The 25,643-nt window shown below is 39.3% G+C and overlaps 1 protein-coding gene and 1 long non-coding RNA gene across 10 annotated transcripts in view; one reads left to right on the forward strand and one right to left on the reverse strand.

The window, feature by feature from the left end:
• Window positions 1–8,590: 8,590 nt before the first annotated feature.
• LOC309661542 (uncharacterized protein C4orf36) lies at window positions 8,591–15,423 on the reverse strand. 6 transcript variants are annotated; one of them, XM_082463283.1, is made up of 4 exons: window positions 15,282–15,423; window positions 14,122–14,253; window positions 9,375–9,529; window positions 8,591–8,955 (listed from the first exon to the last, which is right to left on the reverse strand). In XM_082463283.1, exons 2-4 carry the CDS (start codon window positions 14,184–14,186, stop codon window positions 8,822–8,824), a joined length of 354 nt encoding a protein of 117 aa, XP_082319409.1. In that variant the 5' UTR covers window positions 14,187–14,253; window positions 15,282–15,423; the 3' UTR covers window positions 8,591–8,821. The 6 variants fall into 6 exon arrangements, with proteins under 6 accessions (XP_082319409.1, XP_082319408.1, XP_082319410.1 ...); XM_082463282.1 differs by lacking the exon at window positions 15,282–15,423 and adding an exon at window positions 14,725–14,945; XM_082463284.1 differs by lacking the exon at window positions 15,282–15,423 and adding an exon at window positions 14,725–14,945 and having other exon boundaries at window positions 14,122–14,273.
• A 164-nt stretch (window positions 15,424–15,587) lies between these two features.
• The window catches only part of LOC309661545, a 34,961-nt gene continuing 24,905 nt past the window's right edge, over window positions 15,588–25,643 (forward strand). Inside the window, exons 1-3 of one of the 4 annotated variants that reach the window (XR_014264056.1) lie at window positions 15,588–16,164; window positions 17,487–17,614; window positions 20,084–23,726. This is a non-coding gene — a long non-coding RNA (uncharacterized lncRNA). Of the gene's footprint in view, window positions 16,165–17,486; window positions 17,615–20,083; window positions 23,727–25,643 lie in introns of those variants that run through there. The other 3 variants (XR_014264057.1, XR_014264058.1, XR_014264059.1) reach the window with 3 other exon arrangements.

Raw genomic sequence — 25,643 nt, forward strand, 5'->3', positions numbered from 1 at the left:
CTCATATTCTTTCACTCAGACACATCCAATCAATGACATTATCCTATGGTTTCTACTTCTTCCATGACTCCTGAGCCAGACCTATATTATCTATCCCTCCATTATTTCCTTAAGTTACGCTGTTCATCACTCCTGGACTACTGTGAGAGCCTTTAACATAAAAAGATAGAAATAAAAGTAAACAAACAAACAAACAAAAACAGTGTTGAGGAAATGCATAGAATGCAGGGAGAAGAAATCTATTTTGTGCTCTCAGAGAGATAAGAGAAGATAAGCCATTATGAATAAAACAGGTTACTTTTTTAAAAGGAGAGAGGCAAGCCTTCAGAGGGAAAAAAATATGATAGCAGAAATGAGAACCTTATAATGGTTAGAAGATAAACCAGAGTTTCTCTCAGAAATTGGAGCAAAAGACAAAGGGATGAAAAACAGGAGAAAAAAGATTTAAAAATTAGAAGGCCAGTACAGAAGGTATAGTATATGAATAACAGTAATCTAAAAAGTATATAGAAAATGAAAAATGGACAGATCCATGAAATAATTTAAAGTAATTTCCCAGAACTGAGGGACATGAATTTCTGAGAGAAACTGTTTTATCTTCTAAAATTTATAAGGTTCTCATTTCAGCTACCACATTTATTTTACTCTCAGAGTATGCCATAGTTTCCAGAGAGGGAAAAAAAAAAAGCAGGTCTCAAGGAAAGGATCCAGAGTAAAAATGGCTTTAGGAATGTTCACTAACAATACAAAAAACTAAAAAGAATAAACAAGGCCTTCAAAATGTTAGAGGAACATATGTTCAACCTAGAATTCCATACCCAGCCAATCTATCAATGAAGTCTGAGAGTAAAATAAAGACTTTGGACAATAAGACCTCAAAAAATTTTCCTCACATACACCCTTTCTCAGGTAACTATTGGAGGACATGCTCTACTATGATAAAGGAATAAAGCAAGAAAGAGGGTGATTAGACATATGAGAAACAGAAGTACCTACACTAAAGAGTATGAAGTGGATTCCCAAGATGGTAATGTAGAAATCACAGGACAGCTAGTTCTGAGTGAAGAAATAAACAGTTCAGGTTAGAGCAAGTCCTTCTCAGAGGACTTCCTAGGAAGATGAAATGATAGAATATATAGAAATGTTTTGAGAACACTGACAACCGGCAAAGAGCTTGGGGTTGATTTAGCAATAAATACATTGAAAACGAAGCAATTACTAATTCGATTACTAAATACTGCACACATACACATATATAAGTGGAAGGAATGGAAAAGTGATCATAATTTACTACATGGTTCAGCTGTGAAGAGTTTACACATAATAATATCAACACTTAATATTGAGCTAGGGGACTTCCCTGGCGGTCCAGTGTTTAAGACTCCATGCTCCCAATGCAGGGGGCACAGGTTTGATCCCTGGTTGGGGAGCTAAGATCCCATATGCTGCATGCCACAGCTATATATATATATATATATATATATATATATATATATATATATATATATATATATAAAATAATTTTGCTTTGATCTATATATATATATCTTTATATATCTTTATCTATATATATATAGATCTAAGCAAAATTATAATCTATATTTAGAGGGAGATGGAAATGTTATGTATGTGTGGTGAGGATGGAGGAAAGAAAAGAAACAAAATGCTATCTTCAACATTGGGAAGTCAATAGATTATGCCTAAAAAGGCATAATTATGCCTAAAAAGGAAAAACCAAGAAGTAGCAAAATAAAAGTGTTATTTAGAGACATGGAGGTAAAAAACAAAATAGGTGAAACAGGTAAAATTAGTTGCCTCTGAGAAGTGGAAATGAGTGTTGGGGATACACAGAACTACTGCTTTTGAAAACAAATCTTTATTTTACCCTTTAAAATACATTTAAAACTGATAATTTTTTAAAAGAGAAATGAACTGAGTTCCATTGAAATTAAGAAATTTTCTCAAGGATACATAATGAATCAGGGAAAGGAGGGAGGGGACTAGAACTCAGACCTGTTAACTAAAACCTAGAGTTTTCTTTCTACCACTGTCTTACATATCTGATTTTTAAGAAATTAAAACTTACTGATACAACAGCGTTAGATACATTGTACAATATATTTTTGGACTTTAAATAAGAAGATATTTACAGTTCTCAAGGAAACTGTTGGAGGATTAGTGACAATGACCCTAAAAGGGAAGAGTATAAGCTACTTGGTGGGATGTGAACTACAAAAATAAACAAAAAATTAATCCCACTACTGTCCAAAATATATGTTGATGCAGCTGGATGTGATTTTTTTTTTTAAAGAAAACAGCAAATTGGTTTTGATTTCTAAAGAAATAGAAACACACTAAATTTTTGCTAAAGACTGATCTTTGGTTGTACAATCATAAAATGGTATTTTCCACATTTTAAGCAGTTAACAACCTGGTTGCCATATTAATGATAATAACCTAGATGGAGGGAAAAAAAACTAGTCAAATGGGAGAAAGAACAATTGGAGGGGACAGATGTGGAAAGAAGAGGTAGAATTGTGTAACAGAGTGAAAGTCCCAATTCCCAGACTTTCAGCCAAGAATCTTTGGGAGTGGTTCTGGTTGGCAGATAAGCATCTTTCTTCTTTTTTTTTTTTTTTTACTTTTTTGGCCGTGCACCTCACAGCTTGTGGGATCTTAGTTCCCCAACCAGGGATCAAACCCACACCCCCTGCAGTGGAAGCACAGAGTCTTAACGGCTGGACTGCCAGGGAAGTCCCGGCAGATAAACATCTTACACAAAGCACATCTGAATTTTATAAAGGCAAACTTGAACTAGGAATGTGGAAGTTCCACCTCCTCAAAGTTATACAACCAAGGCTGCATACAGACCCTAAGTTCCTGACAACTTTTCCCAGGTCTGAGGATCACCAAGTCAAATGGGTCACTCACATAAAAACTCTTAAGAGCAACAATCTCCATTTGAGCCATTATGTCACAGATAGAAGAAAGTATCTCAAGATAATTCAGACAATAACTTCTAAATATTTTAATTCAGACAATAGCTTCTAAATATTTTAAAGCACCAACCACCAGATACAACTCCCTAATAAGAAACCAAACTGTGGACCCACAGGTGGATTATGGCCCCCTATGTATGCTTTGATTGGTCTATCCTTTATAAAATTGGAAATGTTCACATTTATAAAATCTACATTTCTGTAACTACAGAGGAACTGATATGATATCTACAAATTACTTCAAAATAACCCAGTTATGGGGACTTGGGATGGTGTGGAAAGTGAGAGAGCATAAGTGAAATAAAATTGGCCATGAGCTGATAAGTGCTGCTGGATGATGGAAACATGGAAGTTCATTTTCTTACTCTTACTACTTTTGTATGTTTGAAATTTTCCACAATAACAAGTTGTGCTTTTCTTCATCTTTATTTCCATTTTCTCTTGAAAAATTGGAAGATTTACCCTCTGAGGAAAATTGAATTGGAAGATTTTCCCCCTGGTGCCATTCTAGAATGGCATCAATAGGCAAGAGCTAAGAAACTGCTGCCCCTTTGAAGGAGATGCATGCTCTCCACTTCTCCTGTCTCTGGATTCCCTTTATGGCTTCACTGGCCCATTTTGTTCAGTTATGTTACCTACTTGATATTGGGATGCATGGGTTTGCAACCTCATCCTTATACATAACCCTAAAATCCCAGTGTACTATCAACATAACAGAAATCGCATATTTGTAGAGTGATGTCAGCAAGATCATAGAATAGGAATCCCTAGGCTCTTGATCCCTCAGAAGACACTGACTTAACAATAGACAGACCAAATTGCCCTTGTGGGCACTCCAGAAACCAGTTAAGATGTTGTACCACCTCAGGTGAACACAAAGCCAAGAAAGATGCATCAAAGGAAGTAGGAGAACTCATGACATTTACCCACCCTAGCCACTCCCTCTCCCTGGCACAGTATGGGATGATCAAAAGAAAAATCCCAACTCCCAGCTTCTCCCTCAGGAAGGAAAGAGAAGAGTAAACTGTGTATCCAATGTTCTTTTCAGGGGCTCCTCACAGGATTCTGTCTCACCTGACTCAGAACACTGATGGGAACAGCAGTTTGGATACCGGGTTGGGGGCCATAGCGAACAAACACAAGCACTGCAGTTTGTTACAGCACCAGAGATAGTGTACTATCACAGACAGACAACAGTGGGAGCAAGAGATTACAGGCTCCAGTGAGGAAGTGGACAAACCTCTTCTACCTGGAAATTATACACACAAACCCAGAGAAGATGCATCTCCAGAAAGGTTTGAGAGGTCCACAAAATCTCTAGCCAGGCTGATTGTTGAAGTTCTTCCCCATATGTTGAAGTTCTTCCCCCATACAAAGTCAGTCTGTAAAGACTGGCTTTTCAAATGCCAAAATCTCACCAAAGATCACAAAGCCTACAAAGAAACAAGTAAACATGGTCCATTCAAATAAACAAAATAAATCTCCAGAAACTGATCCTAAAAAAATTGCAGATCTATGAATTACCTGACAAAGAATTCAAAATAACCACCTTAAAGATGTTCAATGAGCTAAAAAGGGAACACAGATAGACAACTAAACCAAATTAGGAAAGTGATGCATGAACAAAATGAGAATATCAACAAAGAAAAACAACACAAAAGGAAAGAAAACAAATGCTGGAGCTGAAGAATACAATAACTGAGCTGAAAAATTCACTAGAGAGGTTCAACAACAGAGTTGATCAAGCATAAGAAAGAATCACTGAATTTGAAGAAAGATCATTTGAAATTACTGAGTCAGAGGAGTAAAAAGAAAAAAGAAGAAAAGTAAAGAGAGTCTAAGAGACCTTGTGGGGTACCAGAAGACCAACTTGATATACATTATGGGAGTCCCAGAAGAAGAAAGCCTACTTGAAGAAATAATGACCAAAAACTTCCCAACTTTGAGAAAGAAAATTGATATTCAACTTCAAAAAGCTCAAAAAACTCCATCTAGGATCAACCAAAGAGATTTCCATTGAGATACATTATAATAAAACTGTTAAAAGTCACAAAGAGAGAATCTTGAAAGTAGTGAGAGAAAAGCAACTCATCATGTATAAAGGAGCTCCTATTAAATTATTAGCAGATTTCTCAGCAGAAACCTTGCAGGCCAGAAGGGAATGGGATAATATATTCAAAGTGCTGAAAAGAAAAAAACTACCAGCTGGGAATTCTATATCTGGCAAAACTGACCTTCAAAAATTAAGGAGAAATTAAGACTTTCACAGATAAACAGAACTAAGGGAGTCCAACACCACTAGACCTGCCCTACAAGAAATGCTAGAGGGAGTCCTTCAAGTTGAAACAAAATGACACTAGATAGTAACATGAAAGCATCTGAAAGTATAAATGTCACTGGTGAAAGTAAATATATAGACAAACACAAAATACTGTGATACTGTAATGGTGGTGCTCTTTGAATGCTGGTATAGAATTTAAAAGACAAAGCATAAAAAGTAACTATAAATCTATACTAATGGGTATACAATATAAAAATATGTAACTTGTGACATCAATAACAAAGTGGAAGGGGTCAGAGATGTTAAGGAGCAAAATTTTAGTATGCAAATAAAATTGTTACAGTTTAAAACAAATTTTTATAACTTTAACACGTTTTATGTAAAATTTTGTATTTGTTCATTCTTATCTTTGTCTTGAACTGTTTGAGCCCATATTCAATCACACCATGGCTACCTCTCCATAAAAATTATCCTACTGCAAAAAGTAAGAATAGGGCTTCCCTGGTGGCGCAGTGGTTGAGAATCTGCCTGCCAATGCAGGGGACACGGGTTCGAGCCCCGGTCTGGGAAGATCCCACATGCCGCGGAGCAACTGGGCCCGTGAGCCACAACTACTGAGCCTGCGCGTCTGGAGCCTGTGCTCCGCAACAAGAGAGGCCGCAACAATGAGAGGCCCGTGCACCGCGATGAAGAGTGGCCCCCGCTCGCCGCAACTGGAGAAAGCCCTCGCACAGAAACGAAGACCCAACACAGCCAAAAATAAATAAATAACTAAATAAAAATTTTTTTAAAAAAAAGTAAGAATACAACTATGAAGTACTTTCTATTATGAAACTTTGACCATATGGAAATTTTCAGTCAACGATCAATAAATGTTTATTAAGGGGCTACATGAGTTAGGCATCAAGATAAGGCACCGGAGTACAAACGTAAGAAACTGTTCCTCTTCTTATGTCATTTCAGGAGAGAGATGTACATACACATATTACATATATTTTGTGATGTAATTTTACTTAAATATGTACAGTTTAAAGCAGGCTCAGAAATATATACCTAAAAACACAATTAGAAGAATCTTAAAGCTGCAAGCAGAGATTTTTCTCCCAAGAGAATGATGGGAAACTAAAGTTTTCTCAAATCCCACCTTTTCCCAAGGAATATTAAACTGTTTAATTCCGGAAAGCTTTTTGCAAACAGATACATATTTCATCCATTTTCACAATGGCTCTGAAGAAGGATGGAAGCATGTAACTCATACCCCCAATTAATGTTTCTAACTAGGGGTGTAAGGCTCTGAGGTGAGGAGTAAGATGCTTAAGGTCCTCTGGTGGCTCCTAAGAGCAGACATAAACCAACACGTATGTTTCTGAGTTACACAGTGGCTTTTTTCACACAAATTTTCCATGCTTCTTTTAAGAGAAAGACATAAGTGACAAGCTGATTATCAGAGATTGTTGTTTATAAACAGAAAGATCAGGAAATGCCAGATTTTGAACTAAAATGTCACGCTGGAATGAAATAATGCCACCTGCAACAACGTGGATGGACCTAGAGATTATCATACTAAGTGAAGTCAGACAGAGAAAGACAATTATCATATGATTTCACTTATATGTGGAATCTAAAAAAATGGTACAAATGAACCTATTTACAAAACAGAAATAGAGTCACAGATGTAGAAACAAACTTATGGTTACCAAGGGGGAAGGGAGGGAGAGATAAATTGGGAGTTTGGGATTGACATATATACACTACTATATATAAAATATATAACTAATAAGAGCCTACTGTATAGCACAGGGAACTCTATTCAGTACTCTGTAATAACCTACATGGGAAAATAATCTGAAAAAAAATGGATCTATGTAGATGTATAACTGAATGACTTTGCTGTACACCTGAAACTAACACAACATTGTAAATCAACTATATTCCAATATAAAATAAAAATTAAATTTAAAAAAATCAGGTCATACGGTCTGGCAAGTACATATACATTGACAAGAATAAAACCAAATTTTTGAAAATTCAAGATTTCTGGTCTCCACAAAGGTCAACAGAGTCAGCCCAATGTCATTCATCTTCGATACTAAGATTACAGCAGTACAAAGGAAGTGTTGATCACACTAATAGCTAACACTAGAGTAATTCTCATTGTGTACCAGGCAGTTTTCATTTAATCATGACAATTCTATGAAGTAGTACCAGTATTACTCTTATCTTATATGATGTAAGATAACTGAAGCTCAGGACATAAGGTAACTCACCCCAGGTCACACCACTATCAGCAGCCAAGCTGGGATTTGAAGAAGGCAGCCAGGTCTAAAGTATGTACTCTTAAATACTATGCCATAACGCCTTTCATAATGAGGCTAAAATACCAGATCATAAAATGCCTACTGGATCATCTAACACTAAATTGTGCTTAAATGTAACTTTCACATCCAAGTGTGCTTTACTGGATTCGAATTCTAGGAAAATTTGTTCATGCAAATCCAGTTCTTTCCAGTTAATTCCCCATTCTCCAACCACTCTGTACAAATAAAGAGTTTTCCTCACAGCTGTCTTTGTATTTTCATATCATTTTCACACATGTATGTGTGTTCCACATGCTCCAGAGGGTATCCCAGAAAGACAATATGAAATTAGGCAAAAGGAAAAAAGACGGTTTTTTAGAAGAACAAAAACAAAGTAAGTTCTACTTGCCACTTTAAAGTACCACATGAGTTGAGAACAAGACTTGAGGACACAGAGGGCGGAGGGGAGGCTAGGATGTAGTGAGAGAGTAGCATTGACATATATACACAGCTAGTGGGAAGCTGCTGCATAGCACAGGGAGATCAGCTCGGTGCTTTGTGACCACCTAGAGGGGTGGGATAGGGAGGATTCAAGGGAGGCTCAAGAGGGAGGGGATATGGGGATATATGTATATGTATAGCTGATTCACTTTGTTGTACAGCAGAAACTAACACAACATTGTAAAGCAACATTACTCCAATAAAGATGTTTTAAAAAAATAAAGTACCACATGAGAATAGTAAATGATGTTTCATTGAAAACTGGAAACTAGAGAGTTACTAAAATGAAACCTACAATTTTTCTTAATCAAACAAAATTTTTCACAGTTAATCATTTTATAAATAATTTCCCTCTCTCCTTTCTTCGTACCTCCTTGGGGTCTCAAAGATGAAAATTCAAAATATTCTTCAAAATAATGTCTCTTGGTGGGGGGATGCCTCTGACAAGGAGTTTCCTCTTTCCTTAGTGCAACTTTACAAAAATCAAAATGAATAGCACAAATGACTCAATGCCAGCTACATTTTCATTTATTTACAGTACTGTTGCTGTGATACAAAGGTGCAAATATGGGACTGGGACCCAGAAGATCTGTTCAGAGCTGTCAACTAACCCACGGGAGCTGGCTCATCCACCAGGGGGCATTCAGATGACTGCACCAAACTTCACACAGTGGAAGGTCAGAGCCCTTCATCCTCTTTGGATGCAGAAAGCACAGAGTACAGATTCAACTATGAGATGACTGTCACTTAGGTGGGAGAGGTCTTCTCAAACCAACTGGCCTTTCCCTTAGGGAAAACTGAATTTCCTCGGCTGCATTTTCCTCACATTTCAGGTTATTCAAGTGCTTCATTTCATACTCCCTTTCAAGTTGGATGGCTGAAAAATAAAATACATGAAGCAATCCAACTGACATTTTTCACCAGGCATAATTTAGTCAAAACTGAATATTTAGCACACAGAAAAATTCACATTCTTGAATACTAAACAAGACAGGGCTACATAGATAGGGAGTATGGGTGTGAATGATCAGATTTAAACATTTGTCTAATAATCAAAATAACACACAAAATTTGCAATTTATTAAAATAGTTCCTACAGAAACATATGGACACCAAGGGGGGAAAGCCCAGAGGGAGGGGCTGGGTGGTGATGGGATGAACTGGGAGATTGGGATCGATATATATACACTAATATGTATAAAATAGATAACTAATAAGAACCTGCTGTATAAAAATAAATAAGTAAAATAAAATTCAAATAAAAAAATATAATAAAGTAGTTCCCTCAGAACTTACATTCTGCTGAAGGGAGCAGACCATCCTTAATGGCTTTACATTTTTTGAGGTGTATAGAACTACCAAATGCAATTTCTTCCAAGAAAGGCAACTTGATGTTGGCTAGGTTTGTGTACCAGGTCTTTGTGAGTAATACAAGGTCCCAGGGTTCCTGTCTAGGGCAAAAATTCATTAATTCATTCAATAAATATTTATTGACATCTACTGCAGGATATAGAAAAGACATTTGAATTCTCAGTTCTATTTTCCACTAGACATTTTGGTTTACAGGAGAGTATTCAGGATTTTCCAGAGTTGCAAACCTAGCCAGGAGAAGGAGCCTTATATTAACTAATGTAGAGATATACTGAAAATGACCATAAATTATAATGACGGAAATTTTTGCTCAAAAAACAGCCTCTTTGGAGTCAATCCAATCTTTACATGTCCTTAAAGAGGATGTAGTTAAAAACTGTAAGCTTGGGACTCCCCTGGTGGCACAGTGGTTAAGAATCTGCCTGCCAATGCAGGGGACATGGGTTCGAGCCCTGGTCCGGGAAGATCCCACATGCTAGAGCCCGCAAGCCACAACTACTGAAGCCCATGCTCCTGGAGCCCATGGTCCGCAACAAAGAGAAGCCACTGCAATGAGAAGCCCGCGCACCGCAGCAAAGAGTAGCCCCTGATTGCCGCAACTAGAGAAAGCCTGCGTGCAGCAATGAAGACCCAACGCAGCCAAAAATTAATTAATTAATTAATTAATTATTTTAAAAAAGAAAAAAAAAAAAAACTAAGCTCCAAGTCTTTTTTGGCTGATCAAAAATATGAACACATTAGGGAAGGAACAAAGGGAATACTCACACGTTGAGCAGAGTGCTTGGCACACACTAAGGCTTTGAGTGTGTGATCTGATTTTAATCTTTACGACTACCATGGAGGTAGAAAAGGAACACAAAGACTCAGAAGTTAACAGAGAACCAGAGCTGGGATGTAACCTAGGTGTATATAGAAGCACTAGTACCAAGAGAATCCTTAGAAAACTGGAGAAGGGAATGAAACCCCAAACTACAATATTTAAAAATAATCACAATGAAATTTTAATGGATTGTTTTATGTATCCTAATTTGGAACTTTAAAATATCAGCTATGCTTCTCATCTACAGTCAACATGAGTTCATATGCATGAGGAAAGATGAAAGACCTGCTGTGGTCCAAGTAGGGGAAGTGAGTGTATTACACACATGCCATCTGTTCTCCTCCTCCAGCTTACTTCTTACTTTATCATCTAACCTTAAGGAGTGACTTGAAGTCTATAATTATTATAAATGCACTTGAACAAATACACAAAGATGTATTTACAAGAATGCTCATTGAAGCATCGTTTGTCCCCAAAAAAACCTCACAAAGTAACCTTAATATCTATCAAGAAGAGCCTGGTTCAAGAATATACAATGGAGACAAGACAGCCTCTTCAATAAATGGTGCTGGGAAAACTGGACAACTACATGTAAAAGAATGAAATTAGAACACTACCTAACCCCATACACAAAAATAAACTCAAAATGGATTAAAGACCTCAATGTAAGACCAGACACTATAAAACTCTTAGAGGAAAATACAGGAAAAACACTCTGACATAAATCACAGCAAGATCTTTTATGACCCACTTCCTAGAGTAATGAAAATAAAAAGAAAAATAAGCAAATGGGACCTAATTAAGCTTTTGCACAGCAAAGGAAAACATAAACAAGATGAAAAGACAACCCACAGAATGGGAGAAAATATTTGCAAACGAAGCAACAGACAAAACAATCTCCAAAATATACAAACAGCTCATGCAGCTCAATATCAAAAAAAAACCCAATCAGAAAATGCGTGGAAGACCTAAATAGACATTTCTCCAAAGACGACATACAGCTGGCCAAGAGTCACATGAAAAGATGCTCAACAGCACTAATTATTAAAGAAATGCAAATCAAAACTACAATGAGGTATCACCTCACACCGGTCAGAATGGCCATCATCAAAAAATCTACAAACAACAAATGCTGGAGAGGGTGTGGAGAAAAGGGAACCCTCTTGCACTGTTGGTGGGAATGTAAATTGATACAGCCACTATGGAGAACAGTATGGAGGTTCCTTAAAAAACTAAAAATAGAACTACCATATGGCCCAGCAATCCCACTACTGGGCATATATCCTGAGAAAACCATAATTCAAAAAGACACATGTACTCCAATGTTCATTGTAGCACTAGCTACAATAGCCAGGACATGGAAACAACCTAAATGTCCATTGACAGATGAATGGATAAAGAAGAGGTGGTAGGTATATATAATGGAATATTACTCAGCCATAAAAAGAAATGAAATTGAGTCATTTGTACAGAAGTGGACGGACCTAGAGTCTGCATACAGAGTGAATTAAGTCAGAAAGAGAAAAACAAATATCGTATATTAATGCATATTTGTGGAATCTAGAAAAATGGTACAGATGAACCTATTTGCAGGGCAGGACTAGAAAGGCAGATGTAGAGAACGGACTCATGGACACAGTGGGGGAAGGGGAGGGTGGGATGAATTGGGAGATTAGGTTTGACGTAAATACGCTACCATGTGTAAAATAGATAGCTAGTGGGAACCTGCTGTATAGCACAGGGAGCTCAGCTCGGTGCTCTGTGATGGCCTAGCTGGGTGGGATGGGGGGGGATAGAAGAGGGAGGGGATGTGTGTATGCATATGGCTGATTCACTTCTCTGTGTGGCTGAAACTAACACAGCACTGTAAAGCAATTATACTCCCCAAAAAAAAAAAAGAGCAGCCTGGTTAAACAAACTGTAGTACATACATGTAATGAAAGAATGAGATTTATCCTTATATATTGATTTGGAAAGATGAGCAATAAAACAGCTAATGCTGGGAATTCCCTGGCAGTCCATTAGTTAGGACTCCACTCTCTCACTGCCGAGGGCCGCGATTCAATCCCTGGTCGGGGAACTAAGATCCCACAACCCGCATGGCGCGACGAAAAAAAAAAAAAGAAAGAAAAAAAAAACAGCTAATGCTTACCTAGCACCTACTACATGCAAGACACTGTTTTAATCAGTATACACATATAAACACATTTAATTACCACAGTAACCCTATGAAGTAGGCAGATGCTATTGTTATGCTCATTTTACAGATTAGGAAATAAGAACAGACACCAACTTGCTCAAGGTCACAAGGCTTGGGTTTGAAATTTCAACCCAGAAAGTCAGACTGTAGAATCTGTGCTCTTAACCACTAGGCTACACACGATATAGGTGGGGAGGGAGCAATATAATCCCATGTGTAAAAACATGTGTGTGTATATACATATGTGTGTGTGTATCTTATATAACAGACAGAAATTCTAAAAAATATATAAAACATTTTACCTGAGCGGGCGGGTAGGGCAGGGATGGCAATGCAGATGTAAGAGGTAACATTTTAATTTTCCTTTCAAATGCTTCCATATTGTTCAAATGTTTTTAGCATATTTTTTTATAATCTTCTAAAAATACTTAACCAAAAAAAGCCCAAGGTGAGGAGCTGCCTGAGCTAGTGAACTCCAAAGACTGCTACTACCATTCTATTCCTCTTAATTTAGCTGCTCTTATAAATAGAATATCAAATACTTTCTTGTGAGAATGATAGAGAAGACACTGGTTTTGCAGATATTATTCGTGACATAAAATGTTATATAGCCAAAACCACAGAATCAGTGCTTTAAATCATTCTCCAGATACAGGAATATCTTCGTTATAAAAATTATGTTTACAATAATGACTACAGTGGTATTTGTCTATAGTTCAATGTCTAAATACATACTGAACTAACAAATCTAAATAGAATGCAATGATGAGTTTTCTCTGGTTTTCCCATATCTCTCGTCTTACAACCCCGTGGGGTGTCTCCATTTACTTCTTAGAACACTGTCAAAAAGTAAAATTCAATTGACTCACCACGGTAATATGTCATACATTGTGGCAGAGAGGTTTAAAAAAACAAGTCCAAAAATTAAAAACAAGGTAGCACAGAGTGAAACTACCATGTAGTAGCAACCCATGTTTATTATGGGTTTACTATTATGTCAGGCAACATGCAAGTACCTTACATACATTACTTCATTTGTATTCCACACCATATAGGTAGGTATTGATATGTCCATTTCACAGATGTGGAGGCCAAGGTACAGAGAAGTTAAGTAATTTGCTCAAGGCAGCATAGGGAGCCAGTGGCAGGGCCAGGCTTTGAGCGCAGGTCTTCTTGATGTCCATACATCACCTGACAAAATGTACAGGATGCAAAACTAACTCTCTGTACCAGCTAATTAAGTATTCTGTTAAGATATATCTGACACCAAGGCATTTTTAGGTAGATTTACACTATCTAAAGAGGGATTTTAAAGTGGCTGTCTGCATTGGAAAATGTTGCTTTGGAGTAAAGAAGACTCAGACTTCTAACCCTGTCACTTCCTTACTACATGACTGTGGGACCTGGATCATACCACTTCTTCAAACCTCAGTTTCCTCATTTCACAGTGTTGTTTTGTTATGAAAACCAAGTAAGAAAATTTATAAATCCTTATAAAAGCATTTTCCTTTTAAAAACATCAGTACCCAGACACCTGAGAATGCCTCATATAGTCCGGTATCTCATGGGGAACGTAAGGGTGTCCAATACTTTTATTTTAACAAGGACACTCCCCAGCCCAAGTCAACGCTTACCAGGATAAATATACTTACACTTTATAACAATTGCACCTCAAAATGGTTTCCACTGCGTTCTTTCTTGGCAAGCCATAAGCCATGGTGAATTATTACAGTCCAATTTCCTAATTGTCTGATGTAATGACTCAGATATTCTGTTCACTTTGTCTGAAATGATTGCAATGCACCTAATTAATATTAAAATAAAATATTCACTTGAATATTTTTAATACCCAAATAATAAAAAAGCTTCAGAAAAAAATCTTCTGAATGTAAGAACGTCCCTAATCAACGTTCACTGAACTGAATTCCTAATGTAGAACTGTGTTCTCTTTTATTTTCCACGAACTCATTTTATCATGTCTTGCCATGTAAGGAGAAGATGCCAGGTGAACAGCATCGGCATTCCGGCCCGGTAAATTGTCATTGCCTAAGTCTACCAAACTGGCTCAAATACCTCATCACCAAAAGGTGTCTGACTGTGGCAATGTTAAGCGACAAATAGCTCTGCGGACACAGGAACTTCCCGTCCTCCGCCCGAGCCCTTTAAAGGATGCAAACCTTCCCAGGTTTTTCCTTTTTCAAAAATCTGAACTTAAACCAAAAAAAAAAAACCTCTGAACTTAAAACGTGGCCGACTTCAAGCACCACTCCCACTTCCCTTCCAGCGCACGCTTCTTCGGGACGAGCCTCCTCCCCGCGGGACGCGGAGACCCCGGGAGGAACCCGCGGCCTGCAGGGCCCGGAGCGAGGAGCGGGGGAATTAAGGGGATGGGGAAAGTAGGGGGAAGGGGAGGAGAGGCGAGGGGTGAGGGAGAAGAAGAGGAGAGGGAGAAAAGGGGGCGGGAGAAAAAGGGGAGGGAGGAAAAGGGGAGGGAGGAAAAGGGGAGGGAGGAAAAGGGGAGGGAGAAAAGGGGAGGGAGAAAAAGGGGAGGGAGAAAAGGGGAGGGAGAAAAAGGGGAGGGAGAAAAGGGGGAGGGAGAAAAGGGGGAGGAAGGAAAAGGGGAGGGAGAAAAAGGGGAGGGAGAAAAAGGGGAGGGAGAAAAAGGGGAGGGAGAAAAAGGGGAGGGCGGGCCCTCGCCGCCCGCGCCTCAAACCACTCCCCCTCCCAGCCGCACCACGCACGCGGCGGGCGCGTCCACTCCGCCCGGGCCTCGCGAGAGGGGTCCTGGGAGAGGCCGCCGACGCCCGGTTACCGGCGCTCTGGGGTCCGGGAGGGTCGCGGTCCCCTGGGGATCGAGGGCAGAGCGCGCGCCCATCTAGTCGCCCATGGCCGCGCACACGCCGCGGTCCCGCTCCTCCTTCCTGCTCGCGCCGGGAGCTGCGGGCGGCCCTGCGTCAAGCCCCAGCCTCAATAAAGGGCTTTGTGGTGCCGGCCCCGACCGCGAGGAGGCCGGGGCGCCGGGCCCGGGACACGCGCCCCGAGGGGTTCCCTCGGGGCGGGGCCTCCGCGTCCCACAGCCGAGGGCTGGCTCACGCTTGATGGGACAAAGCCCACAGCGACAGAAAGGGCTGTAAGCGAGGCCTTTCCCTAAAAACGACGCTTCTGAATGTGAGGGGGTTGTGTGAAGCCACCTGAGGAGTTGGTTTGGGGGCAGCACTTACAGAAACGCGCCCGGTTCTGACATGCTGACCATGCGTGAGTCTCACGGGTGCCCTGCAGGAGCGGAAGCGCTGTTAGTGCCCGCGGGCCCCGGTGCGTCAGGGCCGCTTTAAACCCTAAAGCTCGAAACACCTCATGTGTGTTAAGGGCAAAATAGGATCTGAAAACGTGGCCCGATGGACTGGTTTCTGAAGTCACTACACTGGTGATTCAGGATGAACCTATATTTTAGTACGTCAGGTGGTCAGCACTTAACATCAAATGAAAATAGTCATAGTTTACCTCTGTTTTGTGTGACGGCTTTGGAGTCAGAACTGGTTTGGAATTCTAGTTCTGCCACTTGCTGACTTTAAGATCTTGCCTACGTAAATTCTCTAAGCCTTAATTTCTTCACCTGTAAAACAAGTATAATATTCTATATCTTACGGGGTTGTTGTGAGGTTCAAAGATCCGGTCTGTAAATTCTCTGCCACAGGGTTAGTGCCCAATTATCTAATTTTGAGCCTAGTAACAACTTTATGGAATAGGCGAGGGATTACTAATTCCAGTTGTAGAGAGGAGGAATGAACTAGAGAGGTTAAAGGACTGCCCAAGGTCAGATAGCTAGTGAGTTACAGGGCCAACTTTTTTTTTTTTTTTTTAAATTTTATTTATTTATTTATTTATTTATTTATTTATTTATTTATGGCTGTGTTGGGTCTTGGTTTCTGTGCGAGGGCTTTCTCTACTTGCGGCAAGTGGGGGCCACTCTTCATCGCGGTGCGCGGGCCTCTCACTATCGCGGCCTCTCTTGTTGCGGATGGAGCACAGGCTCCAGACGCGCAGGCTCAGCAATTGTGGCTCACGGGCCTAGTCGCTCCGTGGCATGTGGGATCTTCCCAGACCAGGGCTCGAACCCGTGTCCCCCTGCATTGGCAGGCAGATTCTCAACCACTGCGCCACCAGGGAAGCCCACAGGGCCAACTTTTGAAGCTAAATGCAGTACCCTTTCCACCCTGGCAAGCTACTTCTGATACTAGCTCCTGCCTAATTAGAGCTGGCTGGTAGTGTTGACCCACCTGTAGAGGATACTCTTCTGCCTCCCAGAAACAAGAAGATGAGGACTCACTTGATTTCTGTTCTAGTACCAATGGAAAAGGAGCAGCCAGGAGTGAAAGGGGGTGTTAGTATTTTCACACAAGGAATGGTGAAGCCATTAATGGATTGTGAAATCAAAGTAGTAGATTTTCACCCGAATTTTTTTAATGGATTAACGTAGAATGGCGGGAAGGGGTAATGAGAATACAACGTGCAAATAAGTGTTTTTAAGTATCATGTTGTGGAACTTTCATTTCTGTTATACATACGTACTCATACACATACCTGTGTGTATGTGAAGTTTCAGTGTAAAATACAGTTCTCTCAGTGGATCTAAAAAGTTTGAAATCCACCATCTAGGATTATTTCATTTTAGAGACAAAACAAGAGACCAAGTTGTTAACCGAGGTCACACCCAGATGGGGCAGAGATAGGCCACCTTACAGCTGAAGTGGCCATGGTTTCGTGGCCTGTTTTCATAGATGAAGAAACGAAGACGCAGGGAGAGAATGTGGTGGGTCCAGGGTCACACTGAGAGAGATCAGTCTGTGATTTCTCCATTTGGGAACTCCATTTCCTGTATACATATATTATTCCTGACAATTGTGTTTAGTTATCTCCTATGTGACTCACTTTGAATAAATGTGGTGGAAGTTAGAGCATGACTTCTCAAACTAGCTCATAAAAGGTATTGTGGCTTCCTTCTTGCCGTCTCTCTTAGATCACTAACCCTGGAAGAGGTCGACTGCCGTGTTGGGAGGACACTCAAGTCAGCTTATTGACATGCAAAGGAATCAAGGCCTCTAACCAACAATTGGTGAGGAGCTGAGGCCTCTTGCCACCAACCATGTGAGTGAAACATCTTGGAAGCAGGTCCTCCAAGGCTCAGGCAAGCCTTCAGATGACTGTAGTCCCAGCTGATGTCCTCACTGAAACTTCATGGGAGATCCTAAGCCAGAACCACTTAACTAAGCCACTTCAGGATTCCTGGCCCTGAGAAAAAACAAGATAACAAATGTTCATCATTTTAAGCCACCAACCTTAGGGATATTTGTTACAGAGCAATAGATAACTAATATACCATTAAGTATCTTATTGTAAAAGGAATATTCTACATAGAGGAAAATAGCCATATTTTTATAATTGAGATTAATGGTTTGATTAAAATGAACAGTAAAACACATTATGCTTTACTGACATTTACTGGGCAGCTGACTTTGCTAAATCTCACCTAGGACCAGTATAGATCCTTAAAAACCATCAGCAGAGAAAATACACTTGACCCTTGAACAACATGGGTTTGAACTGTGCAGGTCCACTTATATGTGGATTTTTTCAGTAGTAAGTACTACAGTACTACATGATCCAAGGATGGATAAATCTTTGGATACAGAGGAACCACAGATATGGAGGGCCGACTATAAGTTATACTCAGGTTTTTGACTGTGCAGGGGTCAGTACCCCTGAGCCCTGCATTGTTCAAGGGTCAACAGTGTATGGTAACCACCACTCCCCCACATGGATTTATAAACAAAAATAACACTAAATCCTATAGAATGTGGAAGGATATCCAATATGGATCTAGTTCTACCCCCACCCCATTATCACTATTTCAGTATTTTCTTTTGAAATATCAAATTATTTCTAAACATCTCTCTCACTCTCTCTCCCTCTCTGTCTTTCCCTCTCCCTCTTCCTCCTTTCCCTTCCTCCCTCCCTCCCTCCTCCCCTCCCTCCTTTTCTCACTCTGTCTCTATCTCTATCTGTGACCTCTCTCCCCCTGTTTTTCTGGTGCGCTACTCACATCTTCCTGTTGGATAAGCCTTCACTGATCTCATCTATTCCAGAAAGTTGCCACTTTTCATTTAAACTGGTTAAGAGAGCATTGCTGCCACCTAGTGATAAGATTAAAGTACAAGGAGGACTGTAAAGGAGACATAATAATCATAACACATAACACAAAAACAATACTAGTGTGATAACATTTACTGTACTTTGGGCACTGTTCTAGGTACTTCATATACATTGTCTCATTTAATTATCACAACAATAGATGCTATTATTTAGTGATGTAATTTTCCGGTTATTAGAGAAGAAAAAACAGACACCTCAAGCAGGTCACAGGATTTGACCCAAGACTATGATTCTGATTTTCTGCTCTCTCTACCGCACTATACATTCTCCCAGGATTGTAATTAGGGCAAAGTGTTAGAGTATATACTTGTAAATATTTTTGCAACTGCCCTTTTCGAATATTCTGTTAATTTCTCATCATGTATACAGTGTATATGTGTCTGTTCTACTTTCAAAGAGCAATGTTTTATTTCTTTTAACTTAATATGTAAATCACAGATGCAGCCTACACTTCTTTCATGGCTACACCCAAAACTTCTCTAGGAATGATACCAACTCAAAGACAGTGATAAAGTAATTCATCTGCAAAAACTTTACAATCACCAAAGAACTTAACAGCACTGAAAACCCTAAATGTTCTCAACCCTTCTGTACTAGCACCTTCCTAATTCTCTCACTTCTCTAGCTACTCCCTCCCGTGTTTCCCTCTTTGTTCCTCCACTTAAATTGGTTTATGCCCGTAGTTGTGATGCCCTTCTTCCTCTATTTGTTCTACCCAGTACTCTCAGTGGCTCTACTCTCAGTAATGTAATTATCACTTCTCTTTGGATGGACCCCAAATCTGATCTCCAGCCAGCCTTGCCTTCTTTCTGAATTCATATCCTGCATTTCCATTGGTTTGTGGGAACTTCCTACCTGAATATCCTGTTCAGCTGAAAATTTCAGCATATCCAAAATGCAATTCATCACCTACTCCCTAAACCATCTCTTCTGTTTCTATTTCTGGGGATGCCCCAGGAGTCTCCCATGAGCCACACTTAGAGCATCAAGCCATTTTAAAGCATATTGTTGGGCAGCTACTCCATGCCAGCCATCATTCTTGGCCATCTTACATGACATCTGATCCTCACAGCTTAGGAGGGAAGAAGACAATAGTTTCCCTATACAGTAAAGGGGGAAAGAGTTTATAGGGTTACAAGTTGACTTGCTTACAATAACACAACTAGTAAGTTGCAGAGTCAAATTTAACCCAGGTCATTTTCACTCCTGACCTACCTCCTTGAGTTCTCCGGATCTTATGACTGGACTCTATGTCCTTTTGTCCGTCATTGTATCCTTACAACATTCACTACCCACCCATTTTATTTGAGGTCAATGGAGTATGTTTCTGTACCTTAAACACATGATTTTCTGACCAGAACAAAGAATAATAGCCTCAGCTAGTGTCTTCTTTGCTCTGCTTAGAGGCAGAAGTTACAATTTTCTAGGTACCGAATTCTCGTGTTCTTTGGGAGTCAAAGCAGATCAGAATCCATTGTCCTGATCCAAGACTATGACACGTGATTTACAGCCCAGGATTCTCCCCAGGACAAAATCTGGAGCAGCGGGGATCCCTCGCTGGCTCTCAGGAGGGCACCACAAACTGCATCTACCATGGAGCTGTTTACACCAGAAGAGCTCAGCCCCTGACAGCAGCACTTGAATTCCTCCATTGCACAAGCATAAAACATTTGTTGTAAAAATGGGAAGAAAGGTCTTTCTTTGCACAGCTTAATATATGAGACCTTTGGGATGTTATAGCATCACCCTGTAAGGTTCAAATTAAAACAAAGAATTTATCTGCTTCAGTCCAATTGACATTTCAATTTCATGCTAATTTATGTTACTTCAAGAGTAAGTAGGAAATTAGGAGCAATCAGAAAACAATAGATGAGATCTCTCGTTATTCATTAAATATTTGTTAAAATGATTCACAGTTTGTTGACTTTTCAAATATATTATAAATCACATCAATTGAACTCCTTTCTTGAGGAGGTAGAGACCATCTGAAGAGGTGGTATGCTCTGATAGAAAGGGTCTAACTAGGAATCGAAAACACCTGGGCTGTAGACTCTGTTCATAAATATGAATGGTTTCTAAGCCTTTGTATCATTTATGAAACCTAATGTGTAGCTCTCAGAAATAGTTTTATGATTGAGTCCATGAATTTGTCTAAATCCTTCACATAAATATTTCAGTGCTAAGTCATTAATAAGTTAGTAAAGGACAATAATTTTACCTATTTTATATTTTGGCGTATTTGTGTAAAGAATTCATTAAAGTTAGTGTATAAAAGGATATAAATTTTGTTTGTCCTAAAACTTTGTCTTTTGAAGATTAATATCCCAGGTTTACCGTATCCATAAACTCTTTAACTTTATTCATTTCAGTGATTCATATTTCATCTTAAGCTTTAATTCAGTTAAACTTAAGGCAATTTAACACATATCTATTGAGCACTTTCTGTATGCAGGGTTCTGTGATTGGCCCCTACAGTTTAAACTTTGTCCTCCCTTTCCTCCCTCCCCCCATGTGTAAGAAAAGCTCTCTTTTCCCTTGAAGATTTAAGTCAGTTATGAAAAAGATACATTCTCAGCTTGGAGAAATATGGAAAAAAGAAATCATTGCCTCTCTTTCTGTCAGTTGTGAAAGTTGTCTTGAAATAATTAAGATTCCTTTTTTAAGACAAAATCTAAAATTAGAATGCATATAAGCTCCCATAGGCAATAAATATCAATCTACTAAAATTCTGGATTTTAAAAAAAGGAATTATTTCAAACCATAGAATTTCTTATACTTGCTCAAACACTGACTTCCTAATGTTAAAACTATCTGTGAATTTTACTCCTTAATTTTTTGTCATCTGCTTGAACCTCTAAGACAAATTCTTTTTTTGAAACTTTATCATGGAATAATTGACAAATACAATTGTATGTATTTAAGGTGTACCAAGTGATGATTTTGATATGCATATACATTATAAAAGGATTGCCAAGATCAAGAAAATTAACACATCCATCACCCCACATAGTTAACACATTAACTCTGTGTGTGTGTGTGTGTGTGTGTGTGTGTGTGTGTGTTTAGAATGCTTAAGATCCATTCTCAGCAACTTTCAAGTATACAATACTGTATTACTAACTATAATCACCAATTCTTTTTTTTTTCATTTTTTCACTTTGAATTTGGAAGCTTTACCTACAATCACTGTTTCAGTCCACTGCAATAGCTTTTACGTGCTCAGATTATCCTATCTTTTTTTTTTTTTACTTTATTTATTTGTTTAATTTTTGGCTGCGTTGGGTCTTCGTTGCTGCGCTCAGGCTTTTCTCTAGTTTCAGTGAGCGGGGGCTACTCCTCGCCGTGGTGCACCGGCTTCTCATTGCGGTGGCTTCTCTTGTTGCAGAGCATGGGCTGTAGGCGTGCATGCTTCGGTAGTTATGGCACGTGGGCTCAGTAGTTGTGGCTCACAGGCTCTAGAGCACAGGCTCAGTAGTTGTGGCTCACGGGCTTAGTTGCTCCGCGGCATGTGGGATCTTCCCGGACCAGGGCTCGAACCCGTGTCCCCTGCATTGGCAAGTAGACTCTCAACCACTGCTCCACCAGGGAAGCCCCTATAGTCACAAATTCTTATATTTATTTTTTTATTGAAGTATAGTTGATTTACAATGATGTATTAATTACTGCTGTACAGGAAAGCAATTCAGTTATACATATATATACATTCTTTTTTTTTAATATTCTTTTCCATTATGGTTTATCATAGAATATTGAATATAGTTCTCTGTGCTATAACAGTAGGACCTTGCTGTTTATCCATTCTGTGTACAAAAGCTTACATCTGCTAACCCCAACCTCCCTTTCTATCCCTCCCCCAACCCCCTCCCCTTGGCAACCACCAGTCTGTTCTCTATGTCTGTAGTCACCAATTCTTAATTGTTTCTCAGCTTCCACTTCTACTTTCAATGTACTAACAATAAGTCAAAGGACACCCCCTGCAGCTCATTAGTAGGCACTGCACCCTAACATGATGCTTTTTTTTTTTTAACATCTTTACTGGAGTATAATTGCTTTACAATGGTGTGTTAGTTTCTGCTTTATAACAAAATGAATCAGCTATACATATACATATATCCCCATATCTCCTCCCTCTGGCATCTCCCTCCCACCCTCCCTATCCCACCCCTCTAGGTGGTCACAAAGCACAGAGCTGATCTCCCTGTGCTATGTGGCTGCTTCCCACAAGCTATTTTACATTTGGTAGTATATATATGTCCATGCCACTCTCTCACTTTGTCTCAGCTTACCCTCCCCCCTCCCCATGTCCTCAAGTCCATTCTCTAGTAGGTCTGTGTCTTTATTCCTGTCTTGCCCCTAGGTTCTTCGTGACCATTTTTTTTTTTTTTTTTTTAGATTCTATATATATGTGTTAGCATACGGTATTTGTTTTTCTCTTTCTGACTTACTTCACTCTGTATGACAGACTCTAGGTCCATCCACCTCACTACAAATAACTCAATTTCATTAAAAAACTAAAAATAGAACTACCATACGACCCAGCCATCCCACTACCAGGCATATACCCTGAGAAAGCCATAATTCAAAAACAGTCATGTACCACAATGTTCATTGCAGCTCTATTTACAATAGCCAGGCCATGGAAGCAACCTAAGTGTCAATCGACAGTTGAATGGATAAAGAAGATGTGGCACATATATACAATGGAATATTACTCAGCCATAAAAAAGAAATGAAATTGAGTTATTTGTAGTGAGGTGGATGGACCTAGAGTCTGTCATACAGAGTGAAGTAAGTCAGAAAGAGAAAAACAAATACCGTATGCTAACACATATATATAGAATCTAAAAAAAAAAAAAAGGTCATGAAGAACCTAGGGGCAAGACAGGAATAAAAACGCAGACCTACTAGAGAATGGACTTGAGGACATGGGGAGGGGGAAGGGTAAGCTGGGACAAAGTGAGAGAGTGGTAGTGTATATATGGACATATATACACTACCAAATGTAAAATAGATAGCTAGTGGGAAGCAGTCGCATAGCACAGGGAGATCAGCTCTGTGCTTTGTGACCAACTAGAAGGGTGGGATAGGGAGGGAGGGAGGGAGGGAGACGCAAGAGGGAAAAGATATGGGGATATATGTATATGTATATGTATAACTGATTCACTTTGTTATAAAGCAGAAACTAACACACCATTGTAAAGCAATTATACTCCAATAAAAACGTTTAAAAAATGCTTTTAATTTTTAAGGTTTATTTCATATATACTGTATATTTGAGAAAGGAAATAACAGAGATAAAACAATGTTAGGACAAACTCATTTCTATGCCAAAGCTAAGCAAATTCTCTCAAATGTATCTAAGTAGCTTTATAGAGTTTCCTTGAATATCTAAAACAAGTATTCTATTCTAAATCTCAGGAATTGGAAATGTTCAGAATAATGCTTCATATACCAGGGGGTGCTTTATGTTTTGCAAGTTGTGAGTCTTTCAAAGAAGACTTGAAACCCCACAGCAGAGTGACAATTAATGACTTTCTAGCAATGTTTATAAGAGCCAACATTGGCCTTACAACTTAAGCCAAAATGTACGTATGGGAGGCAGAATTCTAAAATGATCCCTGGGTGTGGAGAGAAGGGAGCCCTCCTGCACTGCTGGTGGGAATGTAAATGGTGCAGCCACTATGGGGAGCAGTATGGAGGTTCCCTAGAAACTAAAAATAGAGTTACCATATGACCCAGCAATCCCTCTCCTGGGCATATATCTGGGCAAAACCATAGTTCAAAAAGATACATGCACCCCAGTGTTCATTGCAGCACTACTTACAATAGCCAGGACATGGAAGCAACCTAAGTGTCCATCGACAGATGAATGGATAAAGATGTGGCAAATATATACAATGGAATATTACTCAGCCATAAAAAAGAACAAAATAATACCATTTGCAGCAACATGGATGGACCTAGAGATTATCATACTAAGTAAAGCAAGTCAGAGAAAGACAAATATCATATGACATCACTTCTATGTGGAATCTAAAAAAACAGTACAAATGAACTTATTTACAAAACAGAAATAGAGTCACAGGTGTAGAAAACAAACTTATGGGTACCAGGGGGGAAAGGTGGGGGAGGGATAGATTGGGAGTTAGGGATTGACATATACACAATACTATACATAAAATAGATAATAAGGACCTACTGTATAGCACAGGGAACTCTACTCAATACTCTGTAATGACCTATATGGGAAGAGAATCTAAAAAAGAGTGGATATGTGTATATGTACTGATTCACTTTGCTGTACAGCAGAAACTAACGCGACATTGTAAATCAACTATACTCCAATAAAAAAATTTTTTTAATAAAATAAAATGATCCCTGTAATGGGCAGAATTGTGTTTCCCTAAAATTCGTATGTTGAAGTTCTAACACCTAGTACCTTAGAATGACTGCACTTAGAGATAGGGCCTTTTAAAAAGGTAATCAAGGTAAATTGAGGTTATATGAGTCAGCCTTAATCCAATGTGACCAGTGTCCTTATAAGAAGAGACTATTAGAACACAGACATGCACAGAGGGAAAACAGTGTGTGGACACAGGGAGGAGAAGATGACCATAAAAAAGCAAAGGAGAAAAGTCTCAAAATGAAAACCAGCCCTGCTGACAGCTTGATTTCAGAATTCTAGCCTCTAGAAATGACAAGGAAGTAAATTTATGTTGTTTAAGCCACATAGGCTGCGGTACTTCGTTATGGCAGATCTAGCAAACTAATACAGCTCCCAAAATTCCCACCTACCTATGTACACACTCTGTATAAGCTGCCATGGAAGTGAGCTGCCATGTTGTGGCTAGAACGTAAGGCTGGCCTCTAAGAGTCAAGAGTAACCACTGCTGACAGCTAGCAAGATAATGGGGACCCCAATCTTAAACTACAAGGAACTCAATTCTGCCAACAGCCTCTGTGA

Source organism: Balaenoptera physalus (genome assembly GCF_965194825.1).
Source record: "Balaenoptera physalus genome assembly, chromosome: 5".
Classification (NCBI taxonomy): Eukaryota; Metazoa; Chordata; class Mammalia; order Artiodactyla; family Balaenopteridae; genus Balaenoptera; species Balaenoptera physalus.

Coding starts and splice junctions, on each gene's coding strand:
- LOC309661542 (XM_082463283.1), bottom strand. CDS start 14,186: ATGGCTTATGGCTTGCCAAGAAAGAACGCAGTGGAAACCATTTTGAGG. Junction 9,530..14,121: donor AGGTGCAATTGTTATAAAGT/GTAAGTATATTT, acceptor TTTTTGCCCTAG/ACAGGAACCCTGGGACCTTG. Junction 8,956..9,374: donor TCTGCTCCCTTCAGCAGAAT/GTAAGTTCTGAG, acceptor TTTATTTTTCAG/CCATCCAACTTGAAAGGGAG.